The sequence below is a fragment of the Larimichthys crocea genome, chromosome XVIII (assembly GCF_000972845.2).
Source record: "Larimichthys crocea isolate SSNF chromosome XVIII, L_crocea_2.0, whole genome shotgun sequence".
Taxonomy (NCBI): domain Eukaryota; kingdom Metazoa; phylum Chordata; class Actinopteri; family Sciaenidae; genus Larimichthys; species Larimichthys crocea.
The window spans coordinates 21,528,041-21,545,451 of record NC_040028.1 but is presented as its reverse complement, the minus strand read 5'-3'; the positions used below and the strand labels follow the sequence as shown (position 1 = coordinate 21,545,451).

At 41.2% G+C, this 17,411-nt stretch overlaps 1 protein-coding gene across 1 annotated transcript in view; it reads right to left on the bottom strand.

The window, feature by feature from the left end:
- Positions 1 to 17,411, bottom strand: part of LOC104936443 (titin) — a 195,555-nt gene that overhangs the window by 85,645 nt on the left and 92,499 nt on the right. Inside the window, exons 108-121 of the mRNA XM_027290741.1 lie at positions 16,850 to 16,989; positions 16,492 to 16,618; positions 16,001 to 16,267; positions 15,494 to 15,760; positions 15,053 to 15,319; positions 13,310 to 13,449; positions 12,972 to 13,098; positions 10,321 to 10,463; positions 7,504 to 7,627; positions 7,040 to 7,306; positions 6,098 to 6,195; positions 5,824 to 5,992; positions 5,454 to 5,723; positions 5,101 to 5,367 (exon numbers count right to left, since the gene is read on the bottom strand). Coding sequence (XP_027146542.1) covers positions 5,101 to 5,367; positions 5,454 to 5,723; positions 5,824 to 5,992; positions 6,098 to 6,195; positions 7,040 to 7,306; positions 7,504 to 7,627; positions 10,321 to 10,463; positions 12,972 to 13,098; positions 13,310 to 13,449; positions 15,053 to 15,319; positions 15,494 to 15,760; positions 16,001 to 16,267; positions 16,492 to 16,618; positions 16,850 to 16,989 — 2,673 coding nt within the window. The remainder of the gene's footprint in view (positions 1 to 5,100; positions 5,368 to 5,453; positions 5,724 to 5,823; positions 5,993 to 6,097; positions 6,196 to 7,039; positions 7,307 to 7,503; positions 7,628 to 10,320; positions 10,464 to 12,971; positions 13,099 to 13,309; positions 13,450 to 15,052; positions 15,320 to 15,493; positions 15,761 to 16,000; positions 16,268 to 16,491; positions 16,619 to 16,849; positions 16,990 to 17,411) is intronic.

Below are 17,411 nucleotides of genomic sequence, written 5' to 3'. Positions count from 1 at the left end.
AACTGAAGCATGCAAATTAGGAGCAGGAAAGAGAATAACTGTCTATACTGATAGTGCATATGCTTTTAATACCTTACATGTTTTTGCACAACAGTGGAAAAATAGAGGTATGATCACATCCACAGGTAAACCGATTTTGCATACAACTCTGATTTTAGCCGTATTAAAAGCGGTACAACTACCACTTCAGATAGCAGTTTGTAAGTGTGCAGCCCATACAACAGGGACTGGCTTGGTTTCACAAGGAAATCGTAAAGCAGATGAGGAAGCCAAGAAAGCTGCTGCTAGACAAGAATACCAAGACATATACACGGCTGAAGAGATCACACACATTGACCATGACATCTTAAAAGATATGCAACAGAGCTCACCTGAATCAGAAAAACAATCTTGGATGAACAGGGGGGCGACATTATCTGATAATGAGTTATGGAAATGACCAGAGGGCAAGTACATACTTCCAAAGAATTTATTTTAATTTGCAGCAGTATTGACGCATGGATTAACACATGCGTCAACAGGGGGAATGTATGAGCTAATAAAAATAATATATACAGCATAAGGATTCCTAAATTATGCAAAAAAAAAATAAATTTTGTGCATCATGTTTAGTGTGTGGAAAACAGAATGCCCAAGGCAGATTAAGACCAAGACCAGGTAAAATGCCTAATGCTCAGTATCCATTTCATATGATATGCATGGATTTCACTGAATTAAATAAATGTGAAAATAAAAAGTATTGTCTAGTGATCATAGACTTATACTCAAAATGGATTGAAGTTATTCCAACCACACGAAATGATGCAATAACAGTAGCTAAAGCGTTAGCAACACATATTGCACCAAGATTTGGATTTCCAGAAATCATATATTAGTGATAATGGACCACATTTCAGAAATGATGTAATTGCGAAACTGAGTGACCTGTTTTCCATTAAAATGAAATATCATTGTTCTTATCATCCACAATCAGCAGGACTAGTGGAAAGAGCGAATGGTACAATCAAGGCTAAACTTAGGAAAGCCATGGACGAGACAGGAAAAGGATGGGTAACATGTTTGCCAGCAGTAATGCTGAGTCTTCACATACAGCCTAATATTACAGGACTGTACCACTCTCAAGTAACTCTTTCCAGCTGTTCCCACTGAGATTATTCCACCATGGTTCGCACCATACGAGGGGAATTACACCTGCCTGTTTAGGAAACGAGGAACAAGGAGAGACACAGGATCCCTGACAGGGTGTGGCACTATAATTACGGTAGGAGAAAATCCCTATGGGATCATTGATGAGCTGGTGACTACACACGAATATGCACGATCAGATATATGGTGGTACTGTGGAGGACAGAGGTTAAGACCTAAGTTGCCTAAACTCTGGTATGGTACCTGCGCTCTGATTCACTTAATGATGCCTACATACTTGCTTCCAATAAATAAAAATGTGGATTGGATAAATTACATCTATTATAATCAACAATAGGGGTTGTACAGACTAGTCGACTAGTCGACTTCACTACGCCACAATGACGTTTAGAGCTTGACGTCGACTAGTCGCTAATCGAGAGAGGGCTGGCTCAATTCGTGGCAGCGGCAGCTAGTAGTGGCATTTCCGGTGGCGCTGCCACAAATTGAGCCAGCCCCTGCTGCACTAGAACCAGGAGAGATTCCCCCATTTGGCCAAGTTAGGCAAACGTTACCTGGCTGTCCCAGCGACAAGCGAGAGGATTTTTTCACTCGCTGGTAATACCATCACGCGACAGCGGGCAAACCTCGTGTTCCTGCACGCAAACCAGGACCGAAAAACGAAACCTGTGACTGAGCAGGACTGTGACGATGACTAGGCCTGCAGGTGTTGTGTTGTTTTCCTCCCAAATTGTTTTGTTCAGTATTTTGTTTTCCACTATGGGAGATGTAGATTTACGTGTAGATATGTTACTGTTAAATTTAACAGCTGAGTTGCTGCTTGTTGTTTTTACTTCATGCTTGCTGTGTAACAGCTGTGCATTGTCAGTCAATACAGATTATTGCAAAGCATTCCCTCCTCCTGTGATTTTTTAATTACTGAAAATATCAATGACGTCACCGGCGACTAGTCGACGTCAACTCGACTTTCATCATATTAGTGTCGACTTAAAAAAATCTGAAGTCGTGCAACCCCTAATCAACAACGCTTTATTAATTATACCTGTGATGGATTTAGAGGAATCCACGAACAATTAGATAAAACTAGTTTAATGGCCTGGCAGAACAGATTAGCTTTAGACATGCTACTAGCTGAAAAGGGAGGTGTGTGTAAGATTTTTGATCTGTGTTGTACCTTCATCCCAAATAACACAGCACCTGATGGCAGCATCACAAAGGCACTGGAAGGACTGACGTCATTGTCAGACAACTCAGGTATAACAGATCCAATCACAAAATGGATGGAAAGTATGTTTGGGAGATGGGGAAACATCCTAAAGGTACTGATGATGTCTGTAGGAATTGCAATTACTGTCCTGGTCACCTGTGGATGCTGTTGCATTCCATGTATGAGAGAATTGATACAGAGATGAATTACTACTGCACTAACGAAACAACAATTGTTCTATCAGCCTGTCTCCACAGTTGATGAGTTCGGGAGGCATGAGATGAAGGACCAGGTGTCGGTAGATACGAGAATGAGGACGAGTACGAAGAATGGGTCCAGTTCAGCGAGTAGAAGAGTCAATCTACGCGCCCATGAGAGGAGAAACACCTACTGAGAATGACACACTGTTTAGTTTGTTCCACAGCACAATAGTGTTCTGATGTAACGTATGCTTGAGAGAAAAAGACTGATGGCAAATTGTATACAGGGGTCCCTCGTTTATCGCGGGGGATACGTTCTAAAAATAACCCGCAATAAACGAAATCCGCGAAGTGAGTTTTACAATTGTTATACGTTTCAAGGCTGTAAAACCCCTAACCACACACTTTTATACACCTTTTTACACGCATTTTGTACAGTGCTCCCTTAGTTAATCAGGACCAGCGCCGGTCCTGGGCAAATCACAACAGCGCCCGAGGCGAATTTTTTCCTGTGCGCCCTCACGTCCACTCATGCGCCCTAGTCCTAGATTGCCGCCTGGGATCAGTCTGTCCGCCGCCACCATACACCTTGCCACCCCCCCCCCCAGCTCCCAGGTGCGCCCACTCCGCTAACTTGATGAGCGGTATAGAAAATTGCCGAGGTTTTTTTCTTGTTCGGGCGCTCATGCGCCCCTCACGGAGACTGCGCCCACATTGCCCATAGCTAAGACCGGCCCTGGTTCTCCCTTAGCTGATCAGGACGCTAACACAATGCGCATTCATACTGTACAGTACGCTGTAAAAAAAAAAAAAAAAGAGCATGCAAAATTACACAAAAAAAAAAATCCGCGAAACAGCGAGTCTGCGAAAAGTGAACCGCGTTATAGCGAGGGACGACTGTATACATTTAAAGGTTTTGTTTTTTTTCCCGCCTCAGGGACAGCACCCGTAGGCAGGGAAAGGGTCCGATGAGTCGATCAGCCTGTTTTTATTTTTCTTTATTAGATTCATAAATGTATCTATACATTTGCTGTTATCAGAATGAATATTTTCTGCATTCATATTTTACATCTTTTTGAGTGATTAAGCATACTGAAGTGATTGTAATGGTTATTAATATAAATTATTGGCCGCCGGTGCATCGGGGCCGTGTGGAGAATTTTCCTGTCTAGAAAGCAACAGTATGAAACAATAAGAATGTTAAAGAACTGCCAGACAGGTTTTTCGCTCCCACATTATCTATGATTATTTGTACCAAACACTGAACACTGATTAATTTTTATTCTTGTGATTTTATTTTGTACCTTTTTGAAATAGTACAAACAGGGGGGAAATGTTATAAAAATTAGGGTTACACAGCTAGTTGGATGTTTTAAACTTATACGATGTTTGTTCTTATATTACATGCCCTTAGGGCACTTCCCTTTATTGCTGTTTTCCTGAGACTGGCAGGGTAAGGTAAGGTTCAGGTTAATGTATAAATAGAGGGATTTGAGAACAGAATGAGTCAGGGACAGGTCAGAGAGGTGACATCAAGATTGGGGACATACTGGCTACTCATTAGGTGATATGTTGAAGAAAGCTGTTTAAAGGCATTATATGCAAATTGACTGTTAACAATTTACAGGGGTTGAGACAGCCCATCTTCAGGAAAATGTATAAAAACCAACTGTTAACGCTCCTCTGGGAGCCTTTTTCTCTGTAACCCCTTTAGTGTGTTGCACTGTGAAACGCTCCTCTTGTACAAGAACAATAAATTCAACTTAAACTTTGATGCTTTGAATCCGATCCTCCTTATTTAAGGGTTTTTCTTTCAAATTCCCCTAACACATACCACTGATTACTGCTAAATTTACTCCTCTACTCTCCTCGCATTCAGGTCACTCTGTATGTTGAAAATTATTTGAAATTAAACTGGAATAATAAAATAAAAGATAAAAATTAATGTTAACTTTAGAGTTTCAGTCAGGATTAATACTAAAAAACTAAGTACGTAATATGTAATGGAGTAAAAACTAAACTTAATTAAACAACAAAAAATAAACAAATGAAAGGATTATGGACAGTTTGTGTTTTGATTTGTTTAGTTTTGTGAAAGATTAATTTGATTTCTCAAAATGTAAAAACTATACTTGTGAACTGAATCAACTAAATAAAATAATCTGTAAATGCCAAACATGTTTTAAGTCTCCAAAGATCCAATAAAATAAAAAACATGTTTAGATAAACACTTCACATATTTCAATCAAAACGTGTGGACGTATGGAAGTATGGAAAATATTATAATAATAATAAATAATAATAAATAATATCAATTTCGACTTTGAAGAGACCCGATTGGTGTTTTATTTTTTTAGCCTCTATGTTTTAGGAATATGTCTTCCTACTGTTTTCCTCGATCCTGTATAATAATCATTATTTGGGAATTCAGTTTTCTATAAAGTAACCTTATTTAAACTAAAATAATTTTAAATTTAAAACCAAAACAAAACTTTCCATCATGTGTAATCACTTCATATAAAATCAGATGTCATGGGCGTAACTTACCAAGCACGGTGAGGTCGGCGCTGGCTCTGGTCGTTCCGATCATGACCACGTATCCACCCTCATCTTTGGGTTCACAGTTCTTGATGACCAGAGCTCGTCTCTTGCCATCGCTGACCATCTGGTACTTGTCTCCCGCCTCCAGCTCCTTGCCGTCTTTCAGCCATTTGACCTCGTAGGTGTCCTTCGACACGGAGCAGGTGAACTCTGCCTTCTGATCTTCCACCACCTCCTGGCTGTGAGGCCTGGAGATGAACTCAGCAGCCAGTTCTAAAACACAGGGAGCATCGTAATGATTAAAAGGTTGTGAGTTTGTCACATTCAGAGATGATCAGCCACTTTTTTTCTTTTCATACCGTTAATCTTGAGATTTCCGGAGGTTTTGATGCTGGGACTCAGCCTGCAGTTGTACTCTCCGGCGTCGGCCATCTTCAGGTCCTGGATGAGGAGGATCCTCCTCTTTCCGTCCACAATATGTTCATAGCGGCCGCCCTCTGGCAGCTCCTCATCTCCTTTGTACCATCTAACATCAGCACTTGGTTTTGAGATCTCACAGATCAGCTTCACGCTGTCCGTCTCTGTTCCCTCCACATTGGACAAGTTCTTTGTGAATCTGGCCTCCTCCTCTGGAACAACACAAAAACAGACGCAGTGGTCAGATCTGAACTGAATATCACGACTACAGTGACAGAGATTCAGGAGCGATTACTGTGGTTTTATTCTTACCGACGACAGTCAGCATGCCGGAGGATTTGGAGGTCCTAGCGTCACATTCGTATTCAGCCTCATCATCAAACACAGACTTGTGGACAATGAGGATGTGTTGGCGACCTTGAGCGATAATTTCGTACTTCTTCCCCTTTCTGATTTCACTTCCATCCTTAAACCAGCGGACCTACAAGGCGGTAAGCATGAACAGGTCTCAGACAGGTTGAAAACAGAAAAGAAAACCTTTCATTCACAATTTATCAAGACCAACAGACAAAGCAGGTGTGCTCACCTTGACGTCCTCTCTGGATACTTCACATTCAAACCTGGCAGATTCCTTCTCTTTGACTTCGACATCATGGAGTGGCTTTGAGAACTCGACATGTGGAGCTGTGGACACACAGAACAAAGGGTTAACCATGTGGTTCATTCACATTACATCTAACGGGAGGTCCTCTAACTTCTCTGAGGACGTTCCTTAAATTATTATTTATCTCTTATAAAGAATCCCTTAGTGTTTATAAGCTTACTGAGGGGTTCTTTACCTCTAAACAAGGGATTTCTTAACTCTGATTGAGGGTTCTTAGTCTTATAAAGGGTTCCTCAACAGTTATGGAGGTACCTCCATAAGGTAAGGAATTTAGGGATCCCTTAACTTTTTAGAGGGGTCTCCATCTCTGAGGTTGTCCTTTAGTTTTCTAAAGGTCTTTTGGCTTTCATGTGGGTTCCTTATTGAATGTGTTTAATTGGAGGTTTTATGGTGGTGAAAGGGTTTTCGTTTAACTCCAACAAGAGACACTTTAACTTTTTTTAGGGTTCTTTAGTCTTATAAAGGTCTTTTGTTTGGCTTTTGTGTGGGGTCCATGTCTCTATTGGATGATTTCTAATCTTTTTTGGGGAGTTCTTAAATTCTAAGTTGGAGTTTGTCTTTTCAGTCTAACAAGGGATTCCTTTACATTCTTACAGAGGGATACTTATCACTAATAAGAGATTCCTTAATGTTAATGATCCCTTAACTCCTAAACTTTTTGAGTCACTTGAGTCTAAAAAGGATTTTTGGAACTTTTTCACAGGGATTTTACATCTTATGAAGAGTTCCTTAATTCTTACAGAAGATCCCTCTCACTATTTTGAGGGATCCATTAATTCTTCAGGGTTTCCTTTAATCTTACGATGAGTTAACTCTTGTGAAGAGTCGTTAATAACTTGTAATTTTCTATTTCACATTACTCACGTTCAACGCTGAGGAAGCAGGAGGTTTTGAAGTCTTTAGCATCACAGGTGTATGTCTTTGAGTCGTCCAGAGTGCAGTCGTGGATGACCAGCGCTCTCTTGCGGCCGTCGATGATCATCTCGTACTTCTTGGTCTTGCGGATATCCTGTCCGTCCCTTAACCATCGCACCTCTGCGTTCTCTCTGGAAACTTCACACTCGAGTGTGGCGGTGGCTTCCTCTTCCACCGTCTGGTCCACCAGAGGCTTTGTGAACTCCACTGCCGCCTCTGAATGTACAGGTGACACTTGTTTAGGTTCTACTCGGCTCAACAAGAGAATCTAAAACAATCATCTGTTACACCTGTAACTACACCCAACAGTGATATCACAGTGGACTGACACACCCAGGTAAGATTTTCAGAGCGTCTTTAAAGGCTGATCAGAGTTAAATTCCAGGATTAATCAGCAGATGTTGTCATCTTACCTCTGACGATGAGGTTCGCCTCAGTCTGGAAGTCTTTGGCAGCAAGTTTGACTTGTCCAGCTTCATTTAGCTGTACGTCCCGCAGAGTGAGGGTGTGGACTTTAGCTTCCACCTTTACCACCACCTGTCAGGTTCAACAAAGTCAGTGAGTGTGGGGGTTTAAGAGTTTTATGAGGTCATATCATCACTGAACATCACCTGGAGGTTCAACAGTATCAGTAAGTCAAATGGTTTTTACCCGCCCTGAATATTGCCTGTCAGGTTCACCAGAGTCACTCAGTCAAGTGGGTTATAACAGCCCCATACAGCACCTACAGGTTCAACATCGGCTGTAAGGGAGTAACAATTCTTCTTCAAGAGGATTTACCTAGCCAGCTATGGATTTTACTTTACCTGAACATGGTCTGTCAGGCTGTTTGTATGCCAAGGATTTTGCCTTACGCTGAAAACTTAGTGTCGAGTTTACAGGGTCAGAAATGCTTTGATTTTTCCTTAACACAGCTGACAGGCTGAAATGAAGTTGTGGAGTGTTGCCTGTTCAACGGTCACACAGTACCACACAGTATGTGGTTTCTTAACTCCTTCAGGGTTATATCACTTTAAGAGTTTATGAAGAAGCATACTGGCCACTAAACACACAAATGTCCCCTGAGCATTGCCTGCTAGGTTCAACAGAGTCACTCGGTTGAGGGCTTTACGGTCTATGATCATTTAGGTGATTTGGGGGATTATTTTCCAAAACTTTCTGTCAACATGTGCTCAGGTAATCGGGTAGGATTGTGAGTTTATCATCCCTGATCACTGTCTATAAGGTTCAAAGGACAGAGTGGCTGACACTTTGTGCTTCATTTCCCTGAACTCCAGCTGTCAGGTCGACAGGATACACTCAGATTCACTGAGGTATAAAAGACGCAGAGTTGAATTGAGGGAGAAGTTTTGGGTTCTCAGGTCTCCAGCACACATAGGGTCAGTCAGCTGAGCCCTGACAGCTCAAACGAATGCAGGCAGCTGCTTTCCTTCCCCCCAATTTAAACTGCATGACGTTTGACACCTGACAGCTGATTTCACTACACATCCCAGACTGTATATCTCCCTGAGCCCAGAGCTACAGAATCCACTCAAGACGAATTAAACATATGTTGTTTATCATATTAAAGTATTTACTTGTTTTGTTTTTGGTTTTCTTGAATTATTGTTATAATTCATTTTTTCTTCAGCTGCTGATGACCTAAAAATCTTTCAAAATGTGTTTGTAGTCAAAGCTTTAAAGTAGAAACCAGCTGTTGGAACTGGAGGACACTCCAGATTACAAATTAGGGAGCCATGATGGTAAATGTGTAGCCCCGTTTGGTTTCTGATGCACACTTTAGAATTAAGAATAGATCTTTTATACATTTCAGGGGATTAATAAAGTTAAATAGAGTTACAGTGAATGTAATGTTTTAGTAAGTGTATAAAATAAGTTGATTGAGACAGTTTAAAATAAAAAAGCTTTGCAGAAAGAAATGGTTTAATTTTGAAGTTTTAAAAAGACAAAAGACTAAATATTTTCTTTGTATTTTAGTTCAGTTACATCTATATTTATATATGTGTGTATATAGATTAGTTCTGATGTTGTACAGAGGTTTTCTCGCTTGTATTTATTCAGGTCACTTTAACTGGATTTTTACCAAATTCCTGACAGTTTGAAGGAGTTTGTTTGGTGACAGGTTGAGCTGTTTTATTGTTTTATTGGCCTGTTGGAGGTTTTATGTTGCTACAACAACAACAACATTAAAATGTGTGTAAAGTTCTCCAGACTGAAACTGAACATGTGGTTAAGTAAACTTTTATTTACTCATTTTTAAGCTTTACATCTTTCTTTAGCTGCCTCTAAACCCGGGGATGTTTCTCAGTTTGGTGGCCTTAAACTCTTTAAACCAACAGCATCAACATGTGAACAACACATACCAGTTCAACTGTGACAATATTTCACAACCAAAGAAAATCTGAAATGCCAAAACAAATCTTCGATGTAAAGAGGAGCCAAACAAGCAAAACAACTCAGGATTTCAGGGAACGGTTCATGATTATAAGACCCACTGTTGAACATGTTTGTTCACTCACTTTATATTCAAAGAAAACGATCACACAGCGATCAATGATCAGTTTTAGTTTGAGGTTTGATGAAGCAGATGATGTAACGTGTGACTCCCCCCCCCATCCCCATGTTGCACTAAATCACGCTTGCACAACCCTGAGAGGGATCATGTGTCTCTGAAAACCTCTCCGGTTACATCCCATAATCAAACTAATCCTGCGTTATGATTGGATATCATTTCACGGTCCGGACTCAGACCAACCTCTTTTCAACTCTTATTTCATTGTGGAAGTGGCGATGATTCAGCACCAGAGAAAACCTTTACAGCACACTGTGTTTTTTTAAAACTGAGGCTGTCAAATAGCTTCTGTTGCCACCTGCCCTGCGCCTCAGCCTCCTGCAGCTGTTAAAAATAACCCTATAGAAACGCTTGCAGGGCAGAAAAGTCTCCCTGCCTGCGTTATCTCAAAACCAGGATCGAATGCTCAGCTGGAATCTTGAACCTCCACCCGCAGGCCCTTATATGAAGACAGAGTGAAGCTGGAGAACCATAGTGCAAAGAAAACTGAACATTGTGTGCAAATGGAGAGGGAAACACCAGCCCTGGCTCTGGACCAGAACCAGCCAGGCCTGGACTCATCAGATCTTGGGACAGTTTCAGGAAGTGTATCAATCAGCGAGCATGTTTGTGTTACAGAAACATTGTGAGGACTCAGTCAGGTGTGTTTTGGACTTACTCTGTCGCTTGGTTCCAGCTTTGTACCCTCCAGGAACCACTCGACAGGGATGCCTTCATATGACAGCTCACACTCGAAGGTGGCGGTTTCTCCAACGGTCACGGTGACATCCTTCAGAGGCCTCTGCAGGCCGATCACACGGGCTTTGGATTGGGGAGAAGACATGATTAGTCCCCCCCCCGAAACAGGTCAACAGATCCAAAAAAATCCACAGAGAGAAATGGCTAATCCTTAGCTGCTAATCCTCATGGTGTGGTCGGGCTGAAGGCAGGCCACTGGAAGCCCTCAGGACAACTGAAGCAAGCCACTCTGGGATTTGGCATTGGGGGGCCTAGCTCATTAGCATACGACCTGCCATCAGATTTATATGGCCAGCAGAAACCAGTGGGAGACAGGGTCGCGTCCTCCCCCCTGCCAATCACTGCAAACCTGCTCTAGATAAGGCATGTGGCTTCTAAAATAACCGAGGAGCCCGATTGGCTGAGAGCCCACCTCTGCCAAACCCATCAGGGGAAGCCAATCTGCTCCTGTCAATCACCAGCCTGCAATTTTCCTGGAAAAGGAGAATGTGGCGTTCCTGGCACGAGATACCCGAAGTCACACAGCAGAAAATGCCGACATCATGGTTTAGTCGCCACCTGTGCCATGATTCTGCCGTGTAACTGTTCGGAGTTTCAGTAACACGGGTCAGACGAGATCCAGGATGTCAGTTTAGATGAACAAGTATTTACAACAGGCTTCTTCACATGCCTGAATTAAAGCCTTTTAACAGGCAGTTAAAGGCTGTCTGTCAGCGTCAGTGACAGCCAGTTAAGAGCCGGACATTTAATCAGCGAGCTGCAGAGTTTACATTCATCTCTGCAGACTGACAGGGAGCTCTCACATGCACATTTTAACACAATATCTGTTCAGAAATACATAGAAACCAGGACAGGAGCTCTAAAGATATATTAAAAGTTACAAACATTGCAAACAAACCTCAATCAGAACAAATGAATTCACCATTTGAGAGTTCAGATTTTAAAGTCCAGCATCATGACGAGGCATTTCTCAGCTGAAAACAACTGGTCAAGGTTATCCTCTTAAACAAAATGATTGTTCTCCACTGAGCTGATTTTTATTCTTAAGTAAGAAAAACTATGAGCTACGAGCCTACGAACAGATAAATGAATCTCTTGGAAAGCAGATTTCACCAAAATTAGCTGAATTTTATTCTAGCATAAGAAACCTGTCCTTAAATACGGCCATGAAAGACTTGTCAGAATGGAGGTTTTGTTGCTGTGTTAATTTTGGAAAGGAATATACTGAACAAAACTTCAAGCACAGAGAAATTATTGGACACACCAGGAAGAAACGGAAACATCTTCTGCAGGTCTAACTGGAAATGTCTTTCAGATTGTGATGTTTGGTTGGCTGAGAAGAATTTCTGTAAGCTTCTCAACATAATCAGTTTATCTTTGTTTGATAAGATAAAACTTGTGTAACAAACCGTGACAGAGTTGCACAGACTGTTATCTCAGCCTGATAATTCTTTGTTAACCCCTGATGTCCAGCAGAAGCCTGAGCGAAGCATCTCACTTGATATCTGCTCTCTCCACCCCCCCGTTCTATTTTTGTTCAAGCTGCTCATGTCTCTCTAATGAGAACTCATCTTGTGATTATATACTGCTTAAATAGTGATTTAGTCTTTAGATACATATTCTTTATCTCTTCTCTGTTGAAGTCTGTTAAGCAGGGGAAGGAAAAGGCCTGTGCTAATATTAACTATAATTAACAAGCCCATGGAAAACACATAAAGGTCAAATCATTTTCCAGAAATCGGAAATTTGCAACAAAACACATTTCATTAAAAACACAAAAGTACTACTTTAAGACACTAAAGGGCTTCCAGATGATGTGATTGTGTGTTTATATGCAAATAATTCATGCATAGTTTATTATAACCAGAATAAATCAATATTTGAAATGTTCACATTTCCCCAGTGTCATGTCTTGATAAATCATGTTTTCTGTTATCTTCAGGTTACCTGCCTCCCTCATGTGTTTCACCTGTGCCTGATTGTTTCCCTCTATTTAGTCTCTGTGCTCCTTCTGTTTGTTGCCAGTTCGTCTTGTCTTGTCCAGCGTTTCTTTGTCTTGCATTCTTGTTTTTGATTACCTGATCTTCGACCTTTAGCCTGTTTTTTGACCACGATTTTTGCCTTACGGATTTGTACTTTCGCCTGTACTCTTGGTTTTCCTAGCTTATCTAGTAAACTTTTTTTAAACCATTACTTTTGTCTCTGAGTCTGTATCGTGAAGCCTTCTGTGAGCCCCTTCTGATACCCAGAAATTAACTGTAAGCTAACACATCTTCTAAAAGCCAACAAACATTCAACATTTCCAGAAAAACACCACATGAAAAAGTAACATTAACCACTTTTTTTTTTCTCAGCCAGCCAATCAGGATGAAGGAGACGCCGGGATTCATGTTTCTCACAATAACATCTAAAATTGTTGATAAATCTTTTACCAAAATCGGGTTAATTAAGTGACAATGTGCATGAAAAACAAAAACAAGGGTGTCTTCGTGATTTCAGTGACTTTTAGAAAACTATCAACAAATGTTTTCACAAACTTTCTCTGATTTATGCCAGTGTTATTTCTGTCACCTTTGACCCTGAGCTGAGCTGATGATTTGGCATTCGCTGCCGCAAATTCGATGGATCCTGCCATGTCTTTTTTGCAGTTGAAGAGGATCAGTGTGTGTCGAGTTCCCTCCTCCTTGATCTCCACATCCTAGGAACAAAAATCCACAGTTCAAACAAGATCTGATCATCTAAAGAATCTGTTCATCTCAACTCGGAGATGAGTTGACACTAGAGTGTGTACAAAACATTTCAGTTCTGGAAAATTAGGAATAAATTTGAATGAAGTTACACATTGCTAATGGAAATTTGCTCATTGGCCTTTTTTCTGGGTTTTACTCAGTGTCAGTGTTTAATCTTACAGGTGATGGGTGGAGTGTCTCTCCCTTCAGTTTCCAGATGCCATGAAGGTCTTCCTCTGAAATCTCTGTCTCAAACTTGGCTGTCTCTGTCTCTGTGACCTCCACGCTGTACAGTGGACGAACAACCTTGATGTCGCGCTCTGCAGAAGTTTTAAAAAGACGTTAGAGGAAAAACAAAACAAGGTGAAGCTGTCCGAAATCTCTCGGAGAATCCAGAGAACAAAAGAGTTACAACAGTTTCATGTTGTGGTTTACAGTGAGAAACACGGATTGGTGGAGGACGTACAACAGACATGAGGTGTTACAGTTTGGGCGAGTAGCTGACACTCTTATTCAGAGTGACTTACAGTTTGTGCGAAAGCAGGAGACATGAAGTAACTCTTGACAATAAGCCAACCCTATAAAACATGTCTACACTCTCATCAGGCACTGATGTCTTAGCAAGTATTATATCTGAATGTTTTATTATAGTACTTATTTTGTTAGTACTGAACTAGCAACAAATCAACCGTTTACAAATGTCATCAGAACAGTGGTACTGGGAAAATCTAAAACTCTTAATGTAATTGCAGCCGTTCGGTGAATTTATTTTGAAATGTGTGCTTTTATTTTGAAATACTAGAAAACGGAAGATGTGCATGTTAGCTTGACAAGCTTCAAAAAACGACCCACCTGTAAAAGAAATGTGACCTTGTTAAGTTCGTTTTTTTTGTTGTTATACTATGCGTAGTTTCACTACACTACAGCAGAAGACGTTTATGTTTGAGAAATTTATGAAGACTAAGAAGATTGAAGAAGACTCAAGAAGAAGACTAAGACTAAGAAGACTCTATGTACACCATATATTCTCCCCCACAACCAGTCACATTTACTCAAGTTCCTGTAAGTCAAGCCATCACCCCAACATCACTTCCACTCATGCAACAAACCCCAACCACCCAAGTTCCTGCCACTCAAGCAGTCACTTTTTCGACTTCTCACGAAGCTTCCAATGACCTTGTGAGAACACTCGCTGATGCAATCACAGCTAATCGAGTCCCAATCCCAGAACCTGAGGTTTTCCAGGGAGATCCTCTCAAGTATAATGATTGGAAGCTTTCCTTCTGTACTCTGACTGATCGCAAGAACCTCCCAACTCAAGAAAAGCTCTTCTTTTTACGCAAGTATGTTGGTGGCACAGCAAAGAGAGCTATTGAAGGACATTTTCTGGTAGGAACAGAAACAGCCTATCATGCTGCATGGGACATACTTGAAGATAGATTTGGTAATCCATTCATAGTTGCCACATCATACCGTGACAAGATACGTGCATGGCATAAAATTGGCCCCAAAGACAGTGAAAACCTTCACGAGTTTGTGGATTTTCTAAGCAGTGTGGAATCACCAATGCCATATGTTCAAAGTCTGCAAACACTCAACGACTGTGTGGAAAACCAAAGGATTACTGTCAAGCTACCGGATTGGTTGAGCTCACGTTGGAATAGAAAGGTCACAATCTATCAAGATGAACACAAAATGTTTTCTTGTTTTTTTATATGTTTTCATATAGAGTAATAATGATCACTTAAGATGCATAGGGCTGGATTATCTTCAAGTCTTACACACAGTACAAACATTCAGAATGAGAGTACAGAACATAGAAATGATGGATGGAGGGTAGATGAGGCTTGTTTTCGGTGAATGGCTGATTCTGCAGTCCTGATTGGGGTTTGAGGGTAGAGGTCAGATCTCTGCAGGTATTACCTTCGATGTTCAAGTTGGCTGTGGTTTTGTCGGTGCCACAGTCGCAGATGTACTCTCCCATGTTGCTCTTTGCTGCCTTCTTGATGATCAGTATGCGCTTCTTGCCGTCTGATTGGATGAGAATATTCTTCGAGGGAAAGATCTCGTTACCGTCTTTGAACCATTTGACCTCTCCGACGGCCTTGCTAAGCTCGCAGGACAAAATCACCTCGTCCTTTTCGACGGCGGTGTAGTTCTGGAGCTTCACTGTGAAGTACAGGTCGCCTTCTGCAAGAAGGCATACAACAAAACCAGTAATAACCTGTTAAAACAACTTGTTTGTAGAAAATCACTAAATGGGGAGAAATTTCTGGGAATACAGATACGACCTCATCCCTTCTATAATCGTGCCTCTGACACGACTGTGTGGAAACTCAGCTGCATCCTTCAAATGATACTAACCAAGCACTGTGAGCATTGCCTCTGAGGTCTTGCCCATGGCCTCCACTTTGATTAAGGAGGTGTCGTCGATGGTGACCTCCTTGAAGGCCAAAGCGTGGACTTTTCTGTTTTCCGACATGTGCACCACCTTGCTGGGGTGCAGACGGATGTCGTTTTTGTACCAGACCACTGGGATCTTTTCATGAGAGAGTTCAACACTGAACTCTGCAGTTTCACGTTCCTTCACAGTCACATCTTTAATTGGCTTAACAAATTCAAGGCGAATACCTGACAGAACAGAAATTGTATACATGTAAGACATCAAAACATATAATGATGATGTGTTCAGAAGGCCATAACCCAAACAAAAACAAAGTTCACTAATATGCGGACAGGGTGCTTTGGTTAAAAGGGTTTCAACAAACACCATTAACAGAGCACACAAAAGGTGAGGTTTTGCTCACACTTAGGTGTGACTTGATATACCATCATACCATTCCTAATCTGAAATGGTCTGACTCCATTTACCTTTGATAATCAATTTTCCAGATGTCCTCTTATCTTCAGCCTCAAACATGTACTTGGCTTCATCTTCATATCTGGCCGATTTTACAATAAGAGTGTGTCTCTTTCCCTCCACCAGAAGTTCAAACTTATCATCGTTTGACAACTCCTGAGATCCCTTCAGCCAACGGAAGCTTTTGGGCTCTCTAGAAATTTCCAGCTCAAACCTTGCCTCATCCTTTTCATACACATGAACATCAGCCAGCGGTGTAAGGAATGAGACTGGGAGCTCTGTTGATTCAGACAGAGAATTTTTTGGTTTACACAATGTAATAGAATTTAAAACACCATTCACTGAATGTAAATCACTATTACATTTGCAGCATCCAAAAAGTAAGAAGAACTTGCAATAAGAAGAAAGAATAGCTTTGTGCTCAAGCTTTTGATTTTCAGAGAAGAAAACCACGAGCACAGTGCTGTTCTTGGAAAATTAAAGTCAGGAAGTGAAAGCTCACCCTTCACTTTCAGGTTAACAGAACACTTGGCATTGGCGGCGGTAAATGCCACCTCGCCTGTTTGAGGCACTTTGCAGTTGTACAAGACCAGAGTGTGTTTGGCACCATCCTCCACGATCTCAACATCCTGCAGATGGTCCAACAAACTTCAGTATTTCAGTAAAAGTACAAAGTATTCAACGAAAAGTGATCAAAGCAATACCATGGTCGATTCAAATTCATTCGTTAGCTAAAGAGAGATCAAATACGATTTGAAACTTTTAGATCCAACAAAATCCAAGTCTGGTTTGCGTCAAAATGAAAGTGAATCGACCCACGGGTAAGAGAATATCTTCTGAGATGTTTTAATGAGACATACGGCGGATGGACTGAGGACTTCGCCATTCAGTTTCCACTGGCCGTGGACATCGTCCTCACTGAGCTCGACCTCAAATCGAGCAGTCTCTCCGTCAAACACCTCAGCGCCATACATTGGCCGAACCACCTTTATGTGGCGAGCTGATGTTTAAGAGAAAGGACAAGATTCTTAGTGAAGATGTTCAGACACTGAAACATTCAAACAAACAACATAACAAATACACATACACAGTACACATATATAGACACACACACATAGATACAAATACTTAGAATACAATAGACAGACACAGACATCAGCATGTGACTGATAATTTAAGGTAGCTTCTACTCTGACACTTTGCAGAAACCTCTATGGTTCACTTTAGAAACTTCCTTTATTATGCCATGAGCAACCGTTCCATAGAACCATAAACAACCAAATGGCTCTCAATGTAGATTCTAACAGGGGTCGTAAAAATACAGTGACAATCCAATTTTGCTAGTATTGCCCGTGGACCAGCAGAGGAGATTTTGGTGCTGAAGGTAGATAGTAGACATTGCCAAAAAAGAACTTCTAAGGG